Source organism: Vulpes lagopus, chromosome 2, assembly GCF_018345385.1.
Source record: "Vulpes lagopus strain Blue_001 chromosome 2, ASM1834538v1, whole genome shotgun sequence".
NCBI lineage: Eukaryota > Metazoa > Chordata > Mammalia > Carnivora > Canidae > Vulpes > Vulpes lagopus.
In genome coordinates, this window is record NC_054825.1 from 48,502,735 (window position 1) to 48,525,655 (window position 22,921).

General features: G+C 43.7%; 1 protein-coding gene across 5 annotated transcripts in view; it reads right to left on the bottom strand.

Annotated features, from left to right (window-relative positions):
* Positions 1-10,321: 10,321 nt before the first annotated feature.
* The window catches only part of GLCE (glucuronic acid epimerase), a 117,030-nt gene continuing 104,430 nt past the window's right edge, over positions 10,322-22,921 (bottom strand). For all 5 annotated transcript variants that reach the window (XM_041742942.1, XM_041742943.1, XM_041742938.1 and 2 more), the window contains 2 exons: positions 19,719-19,961; positions 10,322-14,289 (listed from right to left, as the gene is read on the bottom strand). In XM_041742942.1, the coding sequence (XP_041598876.1) occupies positions 13,265-14,289; positions 19,719-19,961 (1,268 nt within the window). In that variant the 3' untranslated portion in view covers positions 10,322-13,264. The remainder of the gene's footprint in view (positions 14,290-19,718; positions 19,962-22,921) is intronic.

The following is a 22,921-nucleotide window of genomic DNA, read 5'->3' on the forward strand; positions in this document are numbered from 1 at the left end:
AGGTCACAGTGTAGAAGGATCCGGAAGTGTGATGGGCGGTGTGCCTCAATGGGCAGGCCTCTCAAAAATATTTTAAAAATTACATGACTGCATTGGCACAGAGAGGTACCCCATCTAGGCTACATTCTTTATTTTATATTCTTTTATTATATATCATCATATTCTTTTTTTTTTCCCTTCTGATTTTAAAAGAAGTTAAAATATTTTCACTTAAAAAGTGCCCTAGGCTCTGTGGCTACTGGCTCAGCTGGCCTGGAAGGGCCCAGGTCAAGCGTAAGCAGAAGAGCCTGGATGAACCCTGGATCCGGGTGGCATGGGCGGTGTAGAAGTGACAGGGCTTTCTCTGTATCTGCTGAAAAGACAGTGCCAGGGTCCTGGCTCCCAACCTAGCCCTCCCTGGCGCTCTGCTTTTGCTAAGGCCTGCGTTTCTACTCATGTCTCTTCACAGTGAATAATCGTTGCATCTCCCAAGGAGCCCTGGGTACACTTCTGTTCTTACAACCTAAAGAGTCCAACTAAACAAACAATTCTAAAGAAAAAAATAAAATAAAATAAAAAATAAACAAACAATTCTAAGCCCATGAAGCCCCTCGTGGCAAACTCATCGCATGGCCTTAGTTGAGTGGTCTGCGTGGAAGAGGGCCAGCGGGCTGGAGGTCACCTCCTGGACTCAGCTGTGTGCTTCTGGGGCTAACATTGGCTCTTTCTGTCTCTCTCTCTTTTTAAGATTTTATTTATTTGAGAGAGAGAGAGAGCATGAGTGTTGGGGGCGGGGTGGGCAGAGGGAGAGGGAGAAGTAGCCTCCCTGCTGAGCTAGGAGCCCTACACAGGGCTGTATCCCAGGACCCTGAGATCATGACCTGAGCTGAAGGCAGACGTCCAACTGACTGAGCCACCCAGGTGTCCCCAGCTCTTGCTCTTGTGCCCATCGTCTCACCATGTGCCCATCGTCTCACCATGATGTGTCTCACCTTATCAACATACCTGCCCTGAGGCCCTTCTGCCTGCCAGACCCTGTGTTACAGGCCCTGAGAGCAGGGCATTAACCAAGGCACAGCCCTGCCCTCCAGGAGCTCATTCAGGGCCAGCTCAGGTCGGGGTTTCTCAACCGTGGCACTATTAACAGGCGAGGTGATTTTTGTGGGGAGGAGGAGGGTTGTCCTGTGCATCGTAGGATGTTCAGCGACATCCCTGACCTCTGACACTAGATGCCAGTGGCACCCTGTCCCAAATCATGACCATCAAAAATGTTTCCAGACATGGCCAGATGTCCCTAGGAGACCAATCATTCCCCCCACTATTGACAACTGAGTCAGAGGGCTCCAGGAGCACAGGGTGGTGCATCAGGGCTCCCCCAGGACACCCATAACAACTAAAGGGTGGAGGGATGTAGGTCTGGCTGTCAGGGCCACTGCATGGCTGAAATGCTGTTTAACCTGGGCCTTGGAGTAAGTAGACAGACTCCTGCAAGAACTGGGAGCAGCACAAAAGAAAAGCAAAGAGAAAACTCTTATCAAGTAAGACCAAGGGGAAAGTGGCATGTGCTGCAGTAGGAATGATTGGGGTTGGGTAATAGGTAGATCTCAGTATCAGTTGGAGGCTGGGGCAGGTTTATATACCTAGAAGGTCCTATGACAACACACAGGTAAGACGTGAGCTAATTCTAGTCTAAAGACGTGTCTTAAAAATAAATAAATAAATAAAGATGTGTCTTGTCTGGCTCATCCAATAATAATTTAATTTTTGAAATGATTATTTTTATTTTGTTGTTTTTTTTTTTTGAAATGATTTTAAATGCTCCATTTTAGCCACAGTCCTCAGCATTCCTTATCACCCACTGACCCGATTAGTCACTTACAATCATTTTACCTGTCAGGTTTCTCGAGGCTTGTGAGTTTTTATTTTCAAATATAAACAAAGCAATTTTTCACTTGGGGTTCATGGATCCTCTCCAGATCTTAGGTGAAATTCAGGCTATCTGGAGGCTTAACAATTGTGGGCAGGGATAATGAGACCCTGAAATGCATCTAAAATTCTCTGGGCATTTTTCTTTTCTTTCCTTTTTTTTTTTTCTTTTTTGGAGTTCAATTTGCCAACATATAGCATAGCACCCAGTGCTCATCCCATCAGGTGTCTCGGCATTTTTCTGATGAAAGAGTGCCTGACTTTTATAGAGTTCTCTGAAGGTTCTCCCCCTCACCCCACAAAGCTCAGCAAGGTGGGACAGGGGTCCCTGCGGGTCCCTGGAGAAATTTTGTGCCGTTGGCAAAAGAGAGACCCAGGGCTGAGCTCTGCACCTTTCCCTCTCGGTCCAGTTTAATTCGGTTAGTGATGAAAACTAACGATGCACCATGGGACGTGCTATGGCTCAGGCAGGGGCTGGGGCTGTCCCTGGAGGGCTGGGCCCTTTGATTTGAGGAGGTGGTGCAAAGTGAGCATCGGGAGCCAGAGAGAAAGCCTCCCATTAGTGATTTCTTCTGCTCCTTAAGAGGCTGCTTTGGAGGACACGGGGAGCCAGAGCGGGAGGCAAGAATTGTGGCAGGTGGCAGTCGCCCAGGAAGGACACCTGGTGAGGGTGGTGTGGCCCACAGGCAGGTCTCTCCCATCCTCCTCCATCCCTGGCCCTGGGCCCGCGGCTGTGCTACCTCCCACCCAGCAACCCAGTCCCAACAAAGGATCTGGTCACTCCATTCACTCAGGAAGCTGACATGACGACAGCTTGCTACTGGGTCTGCATTTGAACCAGAAGCATCACTGGGCGAAGGGGCAGGAGTCCTGTCCTCAGATTCTTTCTGGGTGGTTCCAGCACGGGCAGAGACTCATTTCCATTGAAGACCCAGCAGCTGAGTGAGATTTTCCTAATTTCTCTTGGTTTTCTGTTCCTCCTACCCCCCTCCAGCTGTTGTCCAGAGGGTCTGTTGGGCTCACCAGGCCTGAGAGGAGCTCTGGATTTCCCAAGGGGGTGGGCAGGCTGGCAGGGAGTGTGTGGGAGCGTGCACACTGGCAACTGCACACACCGGCATGCTCACACGCATGGGCCTGGGACCCACCCTGACCCTGACCCACCTTCCTTGCCGAGCACCCATCATAGAACTTCGTGGGGGGCTCTGGAGAACGGGTTTGTTTCAGGGGATGGAGAAAGTGAGAAGACTTCGGGAGGTCCTTATCTGACCACAGTTTAGTGCCCATCCTGGGTAATGCCCCGGTGTGATGGAGGAGACACAGCCCTCCCGGTCGGAGAGCACCATGAAGAGGAGGGAAAGAGGGCCCAGAGCACCTTAGGAACCAAGAGAAGGGTGCTCCCATATAACCAGTAAGGGCAAACAAGCGCCCCGCTGACAGCTGAACCCCAGGTGGGAGGCAAGCGTTTCCCTTTCTTTCTCCCACCCTCATCAAGCCTTACCATTCCTCCAGCTTTGTTTTTTGCTTGTCAGCAGGAAAGCTCCCCAGACCCCTCCCTGGTTCTCCACCTGGGCTGCACTTTACAATGGGCTGGGCACCAGGCCCCCCAAGAACAGGTCAGATGGGAATCCGGGGCGGGGTGGGGAGCAGGCACCAGTGTTTTGTTCGACTCCCAGGGAACTTTCAGGCTCAGGCAGTCCTGAGCCTCAGTGCACTGGGCAGGGCCTCTTACACTTTAACACCCACACTGAAATAAATAAATAAATAAATAAATAAATAAATTAATTAATTAATTAATTAATTAATTAAACAACAAAAAAAAACCCCACCCACACCGACTGCCTGGGGATGTTGGTAAAATGCTGACTCTGCTGCAGCATGTTTGTGTGGAGCTAAGACTCTTCATTCCCAGCAAGCTCCTGGGCGACGCTATGCCGATGTTGGAGGGCGTAAGGAGCTCCGTCAGAGAGTTGTAGGAGAAAGCTAGTTCCCAACCCCCTCAATTCTTTGAAGCTTGCATGCACCCATTCATTCATTCATTCATTCACCCACCCGTGCACCATTTATGGAGCTCACTTACGGGCTCTGGGCTAGGTGCTAGGGATAAGGTAGAGACCAAAGAGCCAAGCCCCTCTGTTAAAGAGGCTGCAGTCTAGCGGGCGGTGGGGGCCGGGGGGACAGTGCACAGGTGAATCCACACGTGAAGGCTGCTGGTGAGAAAGGCTACACACACATATAAAGTGGGATGCTGTGGCAAGGGTGTCTGGGAGGCTACCTTAGCTGGGCACTCAGAGGAGGCGCAAGGACCTGAGACTGGAGGTGACGTCTGAACAAGGAGAAGCAGCCACCCCTGAAAACCTGGGAAAGAGGTCCAGGCGGGAGGATGGCTGTGCAAATGCCCGAATGCGCTGGAGCTTGGCCCTGCAAGAGGCCCTCAGTATGGAGCGTGGAGTGTGGAGAGCGGTAACAGGGGAGAGGCGAGATCGGGGTGTCGGGTGGGGGTGGGGGCAGGGGCAGCTCCCAAGGGCCTCCCAGGTCTGGGGAGGAATTTGGATTCTGGGTTTGGGCAATGGGAAGCCACTGGAGAGTTTTAAGCATCTGATTTTTGGTCTAAGACAATGTCTGCTGTCTACACAGACACAGGGTTACAAGGCGGCAGGAGTGAAATCCCACTGGCGAATGAAGTGGCTCGGGTAGTGCAACACACACACACACACACACACACACACACACACACAATCCTTTTACCTCCATATACCCTCAGATACCCCTGGAAAAGGCACTGCTCATAGGTCCAAGAAGGGACCTGGTCTGCAGAAGACCCCTGAGCACACATGAGGCCTCCCATCTCAGCCGGGGGCCCTCCTGTCACCCACACCTCGGGGCTGCCCTGCTCCCTCCCTGTCCCTAACCCTGCACAGCCAGCCCATCCACTGCACATCTATCCTTAATCCAACCACATCTCACCAGGCCACCTCGCGTCTCACCTGGGTGCCTGCAATGACCCCCATACTCCACTTCTTACTCCCACCCCGCCCCTGCCTCTGAGACCCTATGTCCACACAGCTGGTGTCACTGAGCTGTGGAGAGGCCTGGGGAGCACTGGGCTAGTCTCTCTCAAGCAATACAGAAATGAAAGGCTGGGGTGGGGTGGGGGTTCTCAAGGGTGAAAGACTCTGCTTGGGTTTTCCTGAGAACAAAATTTAAAAAATGATCATTCTTAAAAGTTTATGAAGAATGGCACCTTAAGATAGGGTATCCCTGGGGCGCCTGGGTGGCCCAGCGGTTGAGCATCTGCCTGCGGCTCAGGGCGTGATCCCGGGGTCCTGGGATCAAGGCCCCCATCAGGTTCCCCTGCATAGAGCCTGCTTCTCCCTCTGCCTGGGTCTCTGCCTCTCTCTGTGTCTCTCATGAATAAATAAATAAAATCTTAAAAAAATAAGAGGATATTCTTTTCCTTTTGACATTCAATTTTCTTTAAATAAAAACCCAGCTTGAAACAAGGCAGCCAGGTGCCAGTAGGCAGGCCTTTGGGTGGTGTTTGGGTCACTTTCTTCTGTCCTGTCAGTAAGAGCTCAGCCGTGATGACATAGGGGACTGATAACCAAAGAGGAACAGAATCCCAGAGGGAAGTGCCCCCTTCCAGCAAGGCCGTGGCCGAAGGAGACACGCAGGGCCCTTCCCATGCTGACCCTGGGCCTCCCTTCTAGACTCCCACACAGGCCAGGATGACAGCACATGAGGAGACCGACGGTGGGTTTCACGGCCCAGCCCCCAGTCCATGGACCAGACTCCCGTGCTGAAAGCAGATGCCCTCCCCTTAGGACCACCCTGAGGATAAACTCTATAAAGTTGGATGTAGGAAAGTTCTTTAGGATCTCATGAATCCAAACCCGGATCTGGCATTTGTCAGATTTCCAACACCAAGAATAAAAACATCGACCCCCTGAATCCGTTCCTGGCAGACTTGCAGAGGGCAGGGGCCCGCTCTTACCCACTGCATCCCCAGCAGCCAGCAGGGTGCCTGGCACCTTCCCTGTGCCTCCTTCCAGCTCTCTCACGTGCATTTGGGTGCATGCCTGCCCACACGCACACGCTCCGTTACACCCTCCTCTGTGATAGAGCTTCTGGAATTCCTTTAGGGAAGGCAGTCAACAGCAGGAGGGGGTTGCAGAGAGGCTACCGACGGGGCTCTAATGCTGGGCCCTCAAAGTCTAATGTGACGAGACAACCCAGGGATGCTGAAATGGGGCACATGCCGAGGAGCCTTGATCGAGAAATAACCTCCCATTTCTGGACTCTTCTAATCATTTAGTGGTGCAAGTACCAATTTCAGCAGGTCTGATAGAGCCTGCAAGTGAGATGGGCTGATTTTCTCATCTGCTGGGGCTTTCTCATCCCGGGAAGAGCTGTGGCCCAGATTGGGCGCTGTGTGGGACGGCTGGGTGGGTGGGGGGAGCCAGGAGCGAGTGGAGGTGGTCACGGCCTGGGGTGGGTGGTTCAGGACACGGAACCTGGCTTCCAGACCTTGGTTTGTCAAGTAATAGCCCCTCTGCAAAAAGGCACTGCTCTTAGGCCCAGCTTAGGCCTGTGTGGGGGGGCCCGGTCTGCAGAACACCCCTGTGCACACGTTTAGACCTCCCATCTCAGCCGGCGAACCACTAGTCACCGTCCCCCTGAGGTTGTCCCGGCCCCTGCCCGCCCCTCACCCTGCACAGTGTCCATCAGCTGCACAGCTGCCCTTAATCCAACCACGTCTCACCAGGCGCTTTCGCAGTTCTATTGCCACTACTGCTTGGTCTTGGATTTGGGAAAGCTAAGGCTACCCCAGGCCTACCGGAGGGAGAGCATTCTAGGCTGTGACTCAGGGCAGGAATGGCATCTATTCCACTTCTCCTGTTGGCAGGTAGCTCAGGGCTGGCAGGACGGTGTCAGTAAGTGTTCAGTGGAAACAACTGCCTGACCTTGAATTGAGCAAGTTACCTAAACGGTGTTGTTTCCTCATCCCCTCTTTTTTTTTTTTTTCCCCTCATCCCCTCTTAGAGTCAGGCCTTCACTCACGTAAGCTGTGAGAGTTTGGGAAGCGCCTAGAATGGTGCTTGTTCCCTACCCCTAACCTTAAGCAAAGATCATCAAGCATCTGCTGTAGTCAGATAGCAAGGACCCAGAATACTCCTTCAAGGGCCCCGGCACTTACCCGGGGAGCATCTTCTGCTGGGCACTTCCAGATGGAGATAGTGCCTCTCTGCTGCCTGCAGGAGTTGACAAGATACGCTCTCCTCCCTTACCTTGTCACACCATTGATGGGATTTGAGAATTACTTTGGGGCCTCCCACTCAATATTCAATTGAATTGCAGAGATTTAATTTCACTGGTGTTAAAGAGGAAAGACAAAGTAACAGGCATTAAATCAAAACTGTGCACTTTTGCCAAGACACCCCCACCCCCACCTGGTCCCAAGGATTTATTTCCTTCTTCTAGTCCCCAAAGAGATTACCGCTCTTGGCTAGATTTTTCTAAACTGAAAAGGAGCAGCCTTTCTTATTTCAGTGCTTTCACAAGGTACAGATGAGAACAGAGCAGAACCCCAAGAAAGTACCAGCTCTTCCAGGGGGTGGGGAGCTCGGATGCCACGAGCTTGGGGTTGCCCCATAATATCTTTATCTCAACTGTGTGTTTGCCATCAGTTCTAGGGCTGCTCTATTCCTGAGGCTTCACGGGTTTTATTTTCCCCTCCCCTTTTGCTGTTCTCTTTGCTGCAGCTCCCCCTTGGTTTGCTTTGCTGCCCTGTCATTTTCCAAAATCCTTCTACTCCTGGAAAAGGATTAGCAAAATTACAGTGTTGCTGCTACTTAACATTCAGGAAATGCAGCGCGCCACACGTTACCAATCGTGCTCACCAGATGGCAAATGTAGCTCTTTTCACCAGAAAGTGAACAGCAAACATTCAAATTCATCATCGATATAGCATTTAAATTCACATCCATTTTCAGTTTGACATCTTTGATGGGTTGGTGTAATGAAAAGCAGTATTTTATCCCTATATTGTTAACTATTTGTAACAGTTGCAATAATGCAGACTTGAGATTTTTTTTTATAAAAAGATGTCATTAAACACATCTCACCACAACTTGCAATTCTGATGCACTCTTTATCTGTTTTTAATACCTCCAACTTCCGTATTCAGGATGGGCTAAAGGTAATGTCACAGGGTAGGAAGAATAAAAATCTGGCAGCTGATGTTTGGGTCTGTGGACTTTTTTAACACCACTGATTAAGTTTAGTGGTTACCTTTTATGAGTTTATAAAACTTGAAGATCGATTAGTCTCTCTCACTGGACTGTATTACAAGACAGTTCGAGGCCATGGGGGTAGAGCAGGTTCCTGATGCTAACAATGGCCAAGCCTCAAGTGTAGATTTTTTTTTTTTTTTTTTTTAAGATCTTATTCATGAGAGAGAGAAGCAGAGACACGGGCAGAAGGAGAAGCAGGGTCCCTGTAGGGAGCCCGATGCGGGACTCCATCCAGGACCCTGGGATCATGCCCTGAGCCAAAGGCAGATGTTCAACCACTTAGCCATCCATGTGCCCCTCGAGTGTAGATTTTTGCCCACTTGATATTCCCTAAAGATCTAGGAGTTTTGGCCTTTGCTGGCTATCAACTAATTAAATGGAGACCTTGGCTTGTTCTGTTTCTCTGCACTTAAGAGTGAAGAGTGGTTGTTAGGAGCTGATTGTTTCCTTCCCCCCAAATCCATGTTGAAGTCCTAACCCCTAGGACCTCAGCTATATTTGGGGATAGGACGTTTAAAAAGGTAATTAAGGGAAAATGAGGTCATCTGAATGGGGCTGAATTCAGTATGACTGGTGTCCATATAAGAAGGCAATAGGACAGAGGGACGACCATGCAAGGACACAGTGAGGCAGCTGTCTACAGGCCAAAAAATGAGGCCTCAGAAGAAACCAAACCTGTTGACACCTTGATTTTGAATTTAGCTTCCAGAGATGTGAGAAAATAAATTTCTGTTGCTTAACCCGCTTAGTCTATGGTACTTTGTTATGGCAGCCCTAGTAAATATAGTCCAGATTGGAGGAAGAGGTCTATAATGTAGAATTTACATTACACGTTTCTCTGTAACGCAGGCATGGTGTCATTAATCAGTGATTATTCTAAGTAACGTAAATCAAGCCCAGCCAACTTCAGCACACAGAGGAACGCATCCTAAGAATATACTAGAAGCTCCTGACACTGAGGGACGCAGCTGGCCTCAGAAATGCACCGGATCCAGGGCCTGGAGCACTGTCGAGGTTCTGATTTCATCCCTGCTTTTCACTGTATCTGCTTCAGGTTTCTAATCTTTCTCGATTTTGGATTCTGGGCAAGAGGCTCACTGGCCCAGCTTGACTGAGGGCCTCACCCCTAGTCCAGCGGTCCTGGCTAAGAGGTGGCAGGGTCATGCGACACGCAGTGGCTGTCACAGTCCCGTGGAGGAGGAGGCATTCTCTGGGAGGAAGAGCTCATCAGACTATGGGCTAAGTCCGCCGCCATGTCTAGGAGGGTCTGGCCCCTCTCGAGGGCAATAGGGAGGCAAATATATGGCGTTTAGTGTGCTAACGCGGAATGGCCAATGTATTAACAGTTTGGCTATAAATAGCAAAATCAAAGCAAGACGGAGACCTCATCCAGACCAAGAACTGCTTGCAACCTATGGCTGTTTCCCAACTGGGGATGAGAGAGGGGAGAGAGTTGCCACGGATGTTGATTAGCAAGTGGTTGGTGATCCATTGGAATTCCATCATACAAATGGTGCAGAATGCTTATAACCCCCAAAATACTGTGCAAGGAAACATAGTATAAACCCAGACTGGTCTCTGGTTTTATTTGTATTTGGGGAGCCTGTATCATTACCCTCTGAGAAGAAGAGGGGGAGAAGATTAAGTAATGCTTATTGTTCTGGAGAAGGGGCAATTATAGAAAATACAGGAAGGACAAACTTTCAAATAAATTCAAATCAGGCAAAAATGGTAACCAACCTGAATAGCCTAAGGGCACCTTCAGAGCTGCCGCGGCACCCCGATTTTGCTCATTACCCCTTCTTCTTCCTCTACCTGGTACCTGGGCCTGAAGGCCCCACTTAGGCTTTGTCTCCTCCACACCTTCCCTGACTGACCACACAATTTGGCATTTTATCGTTCCAAAGCTGTTCTCTGGACATCGTGTCCCTGTCCATCACATCTTCTGGGGGTGAGACCCGTGACAGGCTCTTCGGCACTTTGCCTTACAGGGCCTGAACTGCTCATGAACATCTGTTGCCTGACTAGTTGTCACAGGTTGAACAGAAAATGGTCAAGAAATCCACTTGCTGGGCTCAAAAAAACCTTAGAGAAGGAACAAATTATCCAGGCATATTCCTTTTAAGATAAAAACTTTATTTTACAATTTTATAAAGCAGCTTTACATTAAGCACAAACAATCCATTTACTTTGTATAGAAACAAAATACCTTTCCATCTGCAAAAAATCAAGTTTTGCTGTATAGAAAACTAACATGTGCACATTGTGCTTAAACCGCAAAGTCTGTACAGCTTTACAAGGACCACCCTTTGGAAGGGCATCCGGTAAACACTTTATTGCATATTTGACACATGGTCTCTAACCCACATGTACAATGGAGGAGAAACAAGAACAACAATTGCAACAAGGATGAAAACAGCAGCTTTCAGCGAGAGTCCGCGCTGGCCAAGGAAAGGACTGCCACATCTGGAGAGTTGTGCTTGTGTCATTTCTCTATTTGCTCACATACACTGGATGGTTTTTGGATGAAGCCTTTATGTACAACGATCCTAAAGGGTCAAACTTGACCTCTGTCTGGAAACTTTTGGCTGGTTTTACAACTGAAGTGGCAACAGATTTAATTTAACAGCAAAGCTAACTCAAGATAAGCGTACAAAACAAATACCCATTACCTGGAAACAAAGAAAAATTTAATGAAACAAAACAAAATAAAACTTTAAAACACCTTCCCCATTCTCTCTAAGCTCAGAAAAAGTAAACATCTTACATGATTAAAAACCCAAAGAACTCTGTAGGTGTTTCGGAACAAAAATGCAATTGATGGTCTTGGGCAGTGTTCCTGAACGTCTGCCCCCCAGATCACCTGCACCAGAATTATCTGAATGCTTGTTAAAAATGCAGACTGTCATGCTTTGCAGGCAGATTTAGTGACTATCTGGAATCTGTAGCTCAGTAATCAACCAGGTGATTCGGAGGCAGCCTAAAGCTTGAGAACCACTGGTGTACACTGGTGGTGCTGCTGCAGGTTCAGCTCATCCTCTTAGAAAATTCTGGGATCACAAGAAAAATCAAGTTGCTGTTGCAATGTGGAAGGCAGTGTGAAACCAACAGCAGTGAAACAGCAATGCCATTTCTAGATCAAAATGTCTTTCCTTTTTCAGTGGAAAAGGACAGCCACATTGTTAAGGCACTGATATTTGTCGCGGAACAGTACCATGCTGTGTTCATGGATTCCCTTAGTCTGAAGTACCAGTATGCAAACACAAGGCCGAAGTCTGGACCGTTCTCAGTAAGAAGTAAGATAACGGGTAAAGGGTTTCCCGACTGGAGAAAGTTCATGTTGGAGCACGGAAATAAAAAAAGGAGTCCAGATAGTCTTGTGGAGGCATCTAATAATGTGTAAGAACTACAAAGGTCAAAAGCCAGCGGGAAACTTAAAAAACCCACAAGCGTCGTGTTGTGGGCAGAAGAGAGTTGTGGTCATGTAACTTGGGAGTTTAAGCTTCTTCTACCGTGGCCAGTTTGTCTTCAGTGTACCTCTATATTGTCTTCTCTGATCCTGCTCTCTTTGCCACTAATACATATTATATTTTGCATGTTTACTATATTCATATATATGTATATGTTTTCTGGTTTCTAAGTAGTGTTGGTAGGCTGAGTTCAATTTAGGCTGGAATATTAGGCAAGTGCCCATGTGGCTCTTGATGTGCATTTGATACAGGTCACAGACAAATTGCAATGTGTTTGTCAGACTCAGTCTCCTGAAAAGTGTGGGGTCTCATATTTCAACCTGTATAAGTTACAGTGTTGCTTTAGTGTACTGTCGTACATTCAAACAAAAACAACAAAATCGACCTCGCTTGATTTGGATGATGCCTGAAGCCCTATAGCAGACACTGCCCAGGATACAAGGGCTGTGAAACGTATTTATGTGAGGTAAGGTATAGTGGGATATAAAATCCAAATAAAGGTCTTGGTTACTCACGTACAGCAAATGTGGTAGCATCAATCCCTTCTACCCAAGAGCTGAAATAATTTATAATTAAAATTGCAAAGGAAAAACATTGACCATTGACAACTGCAGAGTCAATGTCAATGACCAAGAATGATCTAAAAGTAGGGAAAACACCTGCTATGATTCTTGTATGTAATATTTGACATAGTATTTTTCTTTAAAGGGTGGTGAGGGTGGACTAGCTCCTTTCTCAAATAAAATTTCCACAATGTCCCAAAAATGTCCCCCCAAAAGAGACAAAACTCTCAAGTGCAATCTGAAATGAAACAGAATTCTAGACAGTGACAAAAAGAAACCATCGCAGTGGGGATGGCGAGGGATAGACTGATTATCAAATCTTTACTGATTGTAGATCAAGTTTCATAAAACATAACATTTTTGTGATTTCTTGTGCAGTCAACAAGTTTTGTTTTAGTTGTGCTTACATTATATAACTGTGAAGCCTGAACACTGGTTGTGTTTTTAATTCACACATTTCAAGAAAACCATACATTCAAAATATTCTCCATATATAACAAATTCAAGAAATGCAACACGAAATTCGCCAAGAAATTAATCTGTAGAAAAGAAACATCATTTAAAAAAGTTGCACACGGTCCACTATTCAGGCTGCGAGTACACATTTACTGTATTACAGCACATTATTTTTTTTAAAGTTTGTTTCCAACAAAAACATAAATCATCACATTTTAAAAGAGACCCATACTAAGTTTTCAGGTAAGTGCCAGACGACCGGCCAGTAACAGCTACTTACCAGTGTCTTCCCCAGGCCCAGAGGGACTGGACTATCTGCACAACTGTAGACGGTGATAAGCAAGGCAAAGTTATATATCATGTTCAGCCATCGACTAAACACTTTTCTGCTCCAAGTGCCATGTTTTGAAACACCCAACTCATAGAATGCGATTACCAGAAGACGGGGTGCATCTAACACTTCGATGTAATCCACACAAACCTAGTACACAACCTTTTAAAATGTGCCTATGCTCTGCTGAGACGGAGCCTATGGTCTCTGTGCAGGGCAGAGGCTGCAAGATCATTTTGGTTCTGAGCTCTAGTTGTGCTTTGCCCTGCTGCCTTTAAGGTAGCTCTTCCACCTCTTGACAAATTCTTTGAAGATTGGGGACTCATCGATGGTGCTGAGTAGCTGCAGCTGATTGATGTGGGTGGTGTGGTAGTCCCAGCGGGCCAGGTTGGGGGCAATGCCAAGCATGAAGTGGCGGAGGTCGTAGATGGTTCCTGAGCCAGTGTCGTACAAGGGGAGCATGGCTTTCAGGGATTCCATACCACGCTCATACAAGGACCTCGCTTCTTTGCCGAGTTTTTCCCCTGCAGTTTCTTTTAAGTCATACAGCCCGATTAAAGAATACATAAAGCCATTCAAAACGAAAGAGCTAGGTGTGGTTGGATATTCTTCATACCAGTCGTGTTTATTCATAAACACAGCCTTAACTCCATGCTGCTCGGACAGAAACTTGTAAGGGGCTGTTGCCCTTAAAGCTGAACTGAGGAATAAATGGTCCTTTGTCAATAGATAGGCCCTGACTAAAGTAGAAATGGCTTGCCCTTGGGCCATAGCAGAGTACCACCCCGGCTCTAAAGACTTGAACCCCTCTCCTAACTTGCGGGTCACCATAATCGGCCAGCCACCTTTCTCATCCTGGTTCCTTACCAGCCAGTCACTGGCAGCGAAGAATGCAGCCATGTGAGCCGTGGTGGAGATGGTAATGTTGTCGAGGAATCCTTTCCCTTTTGCAATCAACCTAACCACCTTTTTGGGCATTATTTTGGTTGGCTTGACGGCTTTTGTGTTGGAAAGACCCACTCCTTTCCTGAGGTCAGTGACCAGGTCCCTTGTAACCGTGCTCCATGAAGTTCTAGGCCCAATGCCATAGTATATGTCTCTTTCTTTAAAAGCAATTAGTTGGGTATTTGAGACATAATGTATGGTGAAGAGCTGATTCTTTTCTGTGGTCTCTAGAACCACAGACACACTTCCATTTGTCAAGAACTTGAGGTCAAATGAAATAATAAAATCTTTTGTGTTCCCCAGTTGCAAGGATACACCTTCACTGGTTTCTGTAGGGGGAGAATTTACCAACAAAGACTGGTTAGAAGAAAAGCTCCTTGTATTAAAAGTTAATTGTAATTTATCCTTGATAACCACTAACCATACAAAATTAGCACTTCACTACTTTGTGTCTGATCATCATCATCATCGTTATTATCATCATCAATTATTTCACTAAAGTCACCATAAATAAATCATAGAACTGATGAGTCTATGATGGCTTGTGAGCATCAGGCCTGTCTAGTTCCTATTAGAGGCTTAAGAGCAAATGAATAAGGTATTGTTGATCAAACTGCCTTTTTTTTTTTTTAATTTTTATTTATTTATGATAGTCAGAGAGAGAGAGAGAGGCAGAGACACAGGCAGAGGGAGAAGCAGGCTCCATGCACCGGGAGCCCGACGTGGGATTCGATCCCGGGGCCCCAGGATTGCGCCCCAGGCGAAAGGCAGGGGCCAAACCACTGCGCCACCCAGGGATCCCTAACATATCCTTTTTAAAAAGATTTTATTTATTTGAGAGAGAGCGAGAGCGAGAGAGAGAGAACACAAGCAGAGGGAGTGGCAAGGGGAGAGAGAGAAGCAGGCTGTCCACTGAGCAGGGAGACCAATGCGGAGCTTGATCCCAGAACCCTGGGATCATGACCTGAGCTGAAGACACACACGTAACAGGCTGTGCCACTCAGGTGTCCCTAATATACTCATTTTATTAAAAGAATAAAAATAACTAAAATAGGCTCAGTGCATAATATTGTGAGAAGCTAGAAGAATGGCTTATACATGAATTAAAAATTTTAATTTAATTAACATTTAGTAGGTATTTACTATATTCTAAGTGCTTTACTCATATTAACTCATTTAACTCATTTATAGGAGTAGTGCTACTATTACTCTCACTTTATGGCTAACGGAGGGAAGTAACTTGCTTAAGATACAAAATGTTGAACGTAGGTTGCCTAGTTTGGTTCCACAATACACATTCTTTTTTTCTTTTTTTAAGTTTCATTTTTTTGTAATCTCTATACCCAACATGGAGCTCGAACTCCTGACCCTGAGATCAAGAGTTGCACATTCTCCTGGCTGAGCCAGCCAGGAAACCTCAAGATACACTCTTAAATACTAACTGATGCTGAAAACGATAAGGTTTGTTTTCAGGTATTTGTTGGAGTTGTGAATAAATTTCAGAAAATTAAGCAGGGGCCTAGGTAGTCAACCAAAAGTGAGGGGTATTGGGGGAAGTTGAAGGGGAAGCAGAGGTTTTGGAGTTTAAAAAGAAGAAAAAAAAGCCAAAACCTTGTTTGAATTGTTTCTCTTCCACTTCCTAGCTCTGAGATGTTCAAGATGAAATAGCTCTTTGAACTTCAGTTTCTTGATGTTAAATAGAGATAATATTACTTTGCAAGGTAATTGTGAGGATTAAAAAAAAAAGAAAGTGGCTTGGAACAAAGTAAAAATTGATAGTGATTATGATTATTATTATTCTGAAGCTACTGGCCTTCAGAGGCTGATAAAATAATAACAGCTGTTTTATCTGGCAAATTATCAGACAGGAAATTTCTCTTGCATATCTATAGTACAATGACGGCAGATTCCCAGAAAGTTGGCTTTCTGAATACTGCTGGTCTAGGTCTACCAAGAAAAGAAAGAGAGCATATTACAACCCAACAGCAGCAGCAGCAGCAAGAACAACGCCAATGACAACAACAAAAAATAGGTAGTACATATTTTATATATAACCTTACAGGTAAATATGAATATCTTGATCTCTATTAAACTTATGTTTTTGAAAAACATGCCTATGTGTTATCTCATATGATCCTTGCAATAATCTGAGGCTGGCGGAGCAGGAATTACTACTTCCATTTTAGAGATAAAGATATGGAAGTTTTGCAAGGTTAAAAGGTTTGCCCAAGCCAAATGCTAATTAGCAGTAGGGTAGGGACCAGAAACCAGGATTGCTGGATTCAAGTCCAAAGACTGTGAAAAAAAAAATGATACTGGAAATGGAACACTCATGAGCATAATTGGTGGAAGAGTTATTTCTCTTAAACATAGTCACAGAATCAGGTTAAGGAGTTCCTGAGGAAATCTTTAGGGTGTCAACTGGAGCAAAGACAAAACGTGGACTGATGATAGTGTTTACAGTGTAATTAGCTTGGATAGTCTTAGTATGTTGGGCTGGTAGTTAAACTCCCCCAATACTGGACTCCACCAGTGTGGATATAATTGATCCAAGGCTCTTAATGATTTCATATGATGGAACAACCATGGGAGTTGTATAAGGAATGAGAACACCTTGACAGACTTACAACATTAAATGATGCTTCGAGTGACTTTTTAAACAGTGACTTCAGAATCCTACTTCTAATTAAAAAAATCCATTTCATCTGGAAAAATGTCAACATGCAATCTCTCTCTTAACTAGCATTTTCCTCCATCTAATGGAGGTAAAATGGAATCTGATGCTCAATATAATAACATTCCTGAAACACTACAGGATTCTGAATTGACTGATGAATCACTCAAGTTTCAATTATATTCAGCAGAGAAGGGTATATTGAGAGCTAGTTATTTTTCATTCTTAGGGTAATGCCTCATTAATTAGGCAGTATCATTAACCATGACATCCATTTTCCTGAGACTGGATAATAGGTATCCAACTTTAGAAGTCCAAATGGGAGGAGGCTGAAGAATTGCCTATTTTCCTCCCAGAATTCCATTCTAATTTACTTATGAATACAAATCTAATGAAATGATATGGTCTCACTATAAATGATATGTTTCACTATAAGAGATTAGTTCAGAGAACCAAGTAACAATTGATGTCACAGGATGTAACCTTTCAAAAAACTATTTTCCTAAAACCCCAAAACCACCAGAGGGAGTTACTGAGCCACACAGGGAAGTCCCGATCCTCCACATGAAGCAATCAACAGACCAGCCTCCTCTTCACAACAATCTTGTAAGTCTTTTGATTCCCATTTTCTAGATATACAGAGTAGCTAAATAACCTGTCAGCATCACTGAGAAGGATCCAAATGGTAGCAAGTGGAATGTGAGTGTGGTTTTGGCAACCACTCTGGAAATGTAGCAGGCAAGGTTTGAGCATAATATTTTATCTGGAGACTCCTGCTTTAAAGCTGAATATAAAGTTTTCGGTTTCCCATTTTTTTGAAATCCGTGACTCCTTTCTCTGAGCAGTTAAACCTGGGAGTCACTACAAGTGTTTATTCTTGGCCTATGCAGTTGGGTAATGTCCCTTTAGGCAACAAAGGATGATAAACACTTAAGGGCAGTCTTTAAATCAATGTTTTTACATGCAACACAAACCATTCATTCATTTTAATCAACAGGTTTACTAGATGCAGTGAGAAGAGGCATGAGGAATACCTAGAGATAAGGGCCAGGCAGAGGAAGAGAAGCTCACTAAGTCTGAGAAAGAATGTCATGGAAATGGAGTGGACAGAGTGTTTCCAGAAAGGGAAAGCTAATTTAATTTAACAGAGCACAAATCAGGAAGAGGAACAAAATATTATTCAACAAACAAAACAATAAAAATATGATGTAGACCCATGTTCTGGTTCTTTCTTCTAGACAACTTTATTTCCTTTCAGGGAAAAAAATTCAAGGTCCAGAAAAATAAAAGGCCAACGCATTTGGTCCCTGGTCTTCCAGGGATTCACCTTACTGAGGCCTAGGCTTATTTGTACAAGTTCCAATTTCTTCTCAACAGTGATTCTCAACAGTGAATTGATCTCCCATGAGGTCTATGCCCTCTGAAAAGCTTCATCTCCCCATACCTGTGCTTCAGTACAACAGTCTCACCTCTTTGAGTCCCTTCTCCTGCTCTGAGCAACAAATCTCATGTAACTCCAACTCACTTGCCTCAAACACTTGGATCAAATGCACCCTCAGGCATGCCCAAGATATCAAAACAAGCACCCCATTCCCAGTTAGCACACTCCCACCAACAAGGAGTTCCAACTGTGAGCAGCTTGCGTTCCACTGGCAGAGTGACTGTCACAGAGTTCTCTCCCCCATATATTTTAAACCACCTTAGGAAGTAGTTTTATCTCCAGCTATGGGCTGCAGAATGAAGAAGTACTGTGAGGGTCCTTCACATGGTATGAGGAGACTTATCTTTTGTATTACTTTGGGCATCTGGAAGTGCACAATGAAATCTACTGCTCTAAATAGGATACAGTTCAAAGAACTGTTCTAGAAAACTTGCTAGCATTTGAGATCATCAAGATAAGGGCTGCTGTTTTCCACCCTAATCCACACAACACTATCAATTAGTACAAAAATAAGCTTAGATAGAAACAAATACAAATGTACTTTTGCAAAGTCTAATCATTTTCTGGTACAATAACCTTTTAGGTATCACAAGCTACATATTCTTAAATATCTCCACATACTTTCTCACCAGTCAAGCAGACATGCCCTATCTACTAAAATACACAGAATACCGTAGGAGAAAAGAAGTTCTAGTCACAGAATAAAAACTAAAGGTCACCCATTATTTGCACTGCATTAAGCACTCATAAATCCATTACTTAAGGCCATCTAGAATGAGTAGATTTGTACTGTGGCTTTCAAGGTCTGTGAATTACACAGTCATCAATAAAGAACAAGGAGAGAATACAGAAGAGGTCTTATAACCTTTTCTCTCGTTTTATTTACTGACTGCAAGGTTGGTGGTGGTGGTGGTGGGGGGGAATGAGTTCTGTTCTTGACATTTCCCCATAGAGTATTAGGCCTGAGGTGCTAACTAAAATTATTTCATTGTCTTTTTAAGTAATGGACTCATTAATTCTCATGGATATTGATTAGTGGAGAAAAATACATTACATCCTAATTAATGAGACTGTCTTACTAAAAGGGGAAATGTTGCATAAAGTTAATTTGATTTTATAAATGAAATGGTTTTATATGAAGTTTGAGACAATCTAGTACATTAACAAAACTCAATATGAGAAGCAGGCCTGGTTGCTAACGCTATCATAGCTCAAAAAAATAAAAGCTGCTGGTAAAAAACAGACAAAGGAAAGGATGGCTCTCTTATAAAGAAAAATTTCTACCTTAATGCAAAACAGTTTAAAAGCTAAAGAATTAAATACTGTATTGAAATACTAAAATGAACCAAAGAGTATCATTCCTGTGAGACACAGATCCCTGGAAGGAGATACATACCATGCAGTAACCTGGATCTTAATATTCAATCAATGGCTTGCCTTTTCACAGAGTAAATATTTTCTTCATAATCTTGAATTTTTAGCTGTTCTTTTTCTAGGGATTTCACTTGGGTGACACCGCTTGTTTCTTTATGTAAAGGGTCTGCTAATGTACTTTTTAAAACCATAAAAACAATTTTAAGGGAGTATCAGGTGCCATAAATCAACATAAAATTACCAGACACACATAGTAATACATTACTTACCTGGAGCAATGAACTGTTTAACATTGGTGAATCTAGACTTCTCAGCCACACTAGCCATAAAGCAGCCCTTTGGCACGGTCCAGTCATTAGGCTTGTTTTTGTCCCTGTCTTCTGCGGTTTCATACACCTCTATGTGAGGGGGTTTCTCAGTTAGATTCTTGCTGTAATGACTTAACCCATATTGTGCAATCTGGATTGGGTAGAAATAGCCTTGCGGTCCCCACTGTGTAGATAAAGGTACACCTATAAAACGGAGAAACAAAATAAATCACCACGTCTGGACACTTAAGAGCCTACTGTGAACACTACTCTTTACTGTTTTACCTCTGAGGCATGTTATAGGCTTATCAGCAACTTTTAAGCTTCTGCATTATGCTGTTTTCATAATTATTAAAAACTAGTACTGAATCAGATATGAAAAACAAAACAGAGGTTTATCCACTCTTGTTCAGTATTTGTTGACAGACAGCAATGCAATGTTGTAGATTACCTTTTCAGGACTGACTTTTTACATGTTGCTCATAGCAAAATGTTGCTCATAGCTATAGATGCCTTGTTTCATAACTTTGTTTCATACATTCAAATTTTGTACAATATTTATTTTTAAAGATTTTATTTATTCATAAGAGACAAAGAGAGAGAGATAGAGGCAGATGCAGAGGCAGAGGCATAGGCAGAGGCAGGGGGAGAAGCAGGCTCCACGCAGGGAGCCTGATGTGGGACTTGATCCCAGGACTCTAGAATCACGCCCTGGGCCGAAGGCAGGAGCTAAACCATTGAGCCACCCAGGCGTCCCCATTTTTGTACAATTTAAATACACGTAGATAATGTTACCACAGGTTCATCCTAAAATATTAATCATGAAATTTTCTTAAATGTTTGTACTTAACATTCAAGTTAATTACATACTCATCTCTTTCTCCAATATCAAGATGTGGTCTTTTTTTCAAAATATTTTATTTATTTATTCAAGAGAGACAAAGAGAGACAGAGAGAGAAAGAGAGAGAGAGAGGCAGAGACATAGACAGAAGGAGAAGCAGGCTCCATGCAGGAGCCTGATGTGGGACTCGATGTGGGGACTCCTGGATCACGCCCTGGGCCAAAGGCAGACGCTCAACCACTGAGCCACCCGGGCATCCCAAGATGTAGTCTAATACCTATATCATCTGACAGATGAAATATTTGCCTAAGGGGCCAGTTATGACTAGGCAACTTAAAGTATAAACACAGCTTGCAATTCTTTTTTATATCCTTCATGTCAAAATGTAATGCTTGAGAACAAGGCATGTTTTTTTAATGAATTAAAATTGCACACTTAACCATATATTTTTGACATAGTTCACTCATGGATTACCTCTATTAAGGTTCTAAACAAAACTTTTGAATGTTTGGTATTAGTGGTTTAGTAATTTCCTACCTGGGAAATACAATAATATTACAGTGTACAGAATTTGGTCTATGTGTTGAGAGATAAGCTTCTCTCTGCAGTTCTAAAATAAATTAACAAGCATCAGATGGGCACAGCAGAAAGAAACTAAGAACCCACAAAACCATATGTGTGATGTAGTTTCAAAACAGTTTAAGGATTTAGGAACCATAAGGGCTAAGAAATCTAGGCTACAGATAAGTTCTAGACTTTGTATTTTTTTCTCCAAGAGGAGACTTTTTTCCTCAAAACTCAAATAGAATTATTTTCACTTAATGAAAGGAAGGTTTATACAATATCTCATTAAAGATGGGTGATAATTGAAACAATGTACAACTAACATAAGAACTGATACACTGATCAATGAACAATAACAGGCCAGAAACATATTCTGCTATTCAAAATATTTTAACAATGAAGACTGCATCATGAACCAACTGGGGGAAAAAGATCATTCAGTACATATGAGAAGAAAAATCTGAAATTACCCTGACCTTGTACCATTTACCAAAATACAAATCAATTTAGCTGGCCTAAAGAGTTGAATGTAAAAAAACACAAACCTAATAAAAGTATTAGAGAAAATACAGATGAACAGCTGATTATAGTATGGCAATGATTTTCGAAGCCATAAAAGAAGTTTAAAAAAGTCTTTAAGTTCAGTAAACAGGATTTAAAACTTCTAAGGCTAACAAATCATAAGTAAAATGAAAGACAACCAAATTGAAGAAAATATCTTTAACAAATGCAATAAAGTATCATTGTCCTTAATATATATATATCGCAAAGTTCACAGGAATAGAGATCCCACTAATCACATAAGAAAAAGGGGAACAATATACAGATCTTATGATGAGTAGAAAAGCATATGAAAAGGGTACGTCACCTCACTGACTGTTACAGAAAGGGAATCATGAGGTCCCTTTGTAAACAACAGATTAAAAAACAAATGTTCCGTGACAGCAAGAGCTGGGTGACAAGAGCAGCCTACGCTCTGCTCTTGGAGGTACAAGAAGGTTCAACCTTTTTGGAGAGCGGTTTAGCAAAATAGATCAATTTATATTATTTGACATGGAGTTAACTTCCTAGGAAAGTACTCCTAGACTATAATTAAAAATAGCAAATGAGTAACTATGACTATCTATACTATCATTACGTGTAAAAGCAAAAAAAAAAAAAAAAAAACCACAAAAAAACCTGGAAATGACCTAAGTAGCCAACTAAAACGAAAGGAGTGCAAGTATTACACATATCATGGCATATTCTTATTATGAATACTAGTCATTAAAATAGTCGAGATTCAACAAGGGGAAATAAGATATTTTACAGAAAAAAAGCAGAATATAAAATTGACTATATAGCATGATCCCAATTTGTCTAAAAAATGTGTCTCTACAACAACAAGATTGGAAAAACAATCAAAATATTATTTAACAATGGTTATGGGTACTCTTCACTTTTTCTTTAGCATCTAAAACATCTATTAATATTATATACACACACACACACACACACACACACACACATATGTAAAAGACATATTTAAAAAAGATTTTATTTATTCATGAGACACAGAGAGAGGCAGAAACACAGGCAGAGAAAGAGGCAGGCTCCATGCGGGGAGCCCGATGTGGGACTCGATCCTGGGACTCTGGAACCATGCCCTGGGCCGAAGGCAGGCACTCAACTGCTGAGCCACCCAGGGGTCCCTAATATTATATATTTTATAAAATTTATGTGAAAAGGTTTGGTGATGGATATCTTTGAAATCTCCTA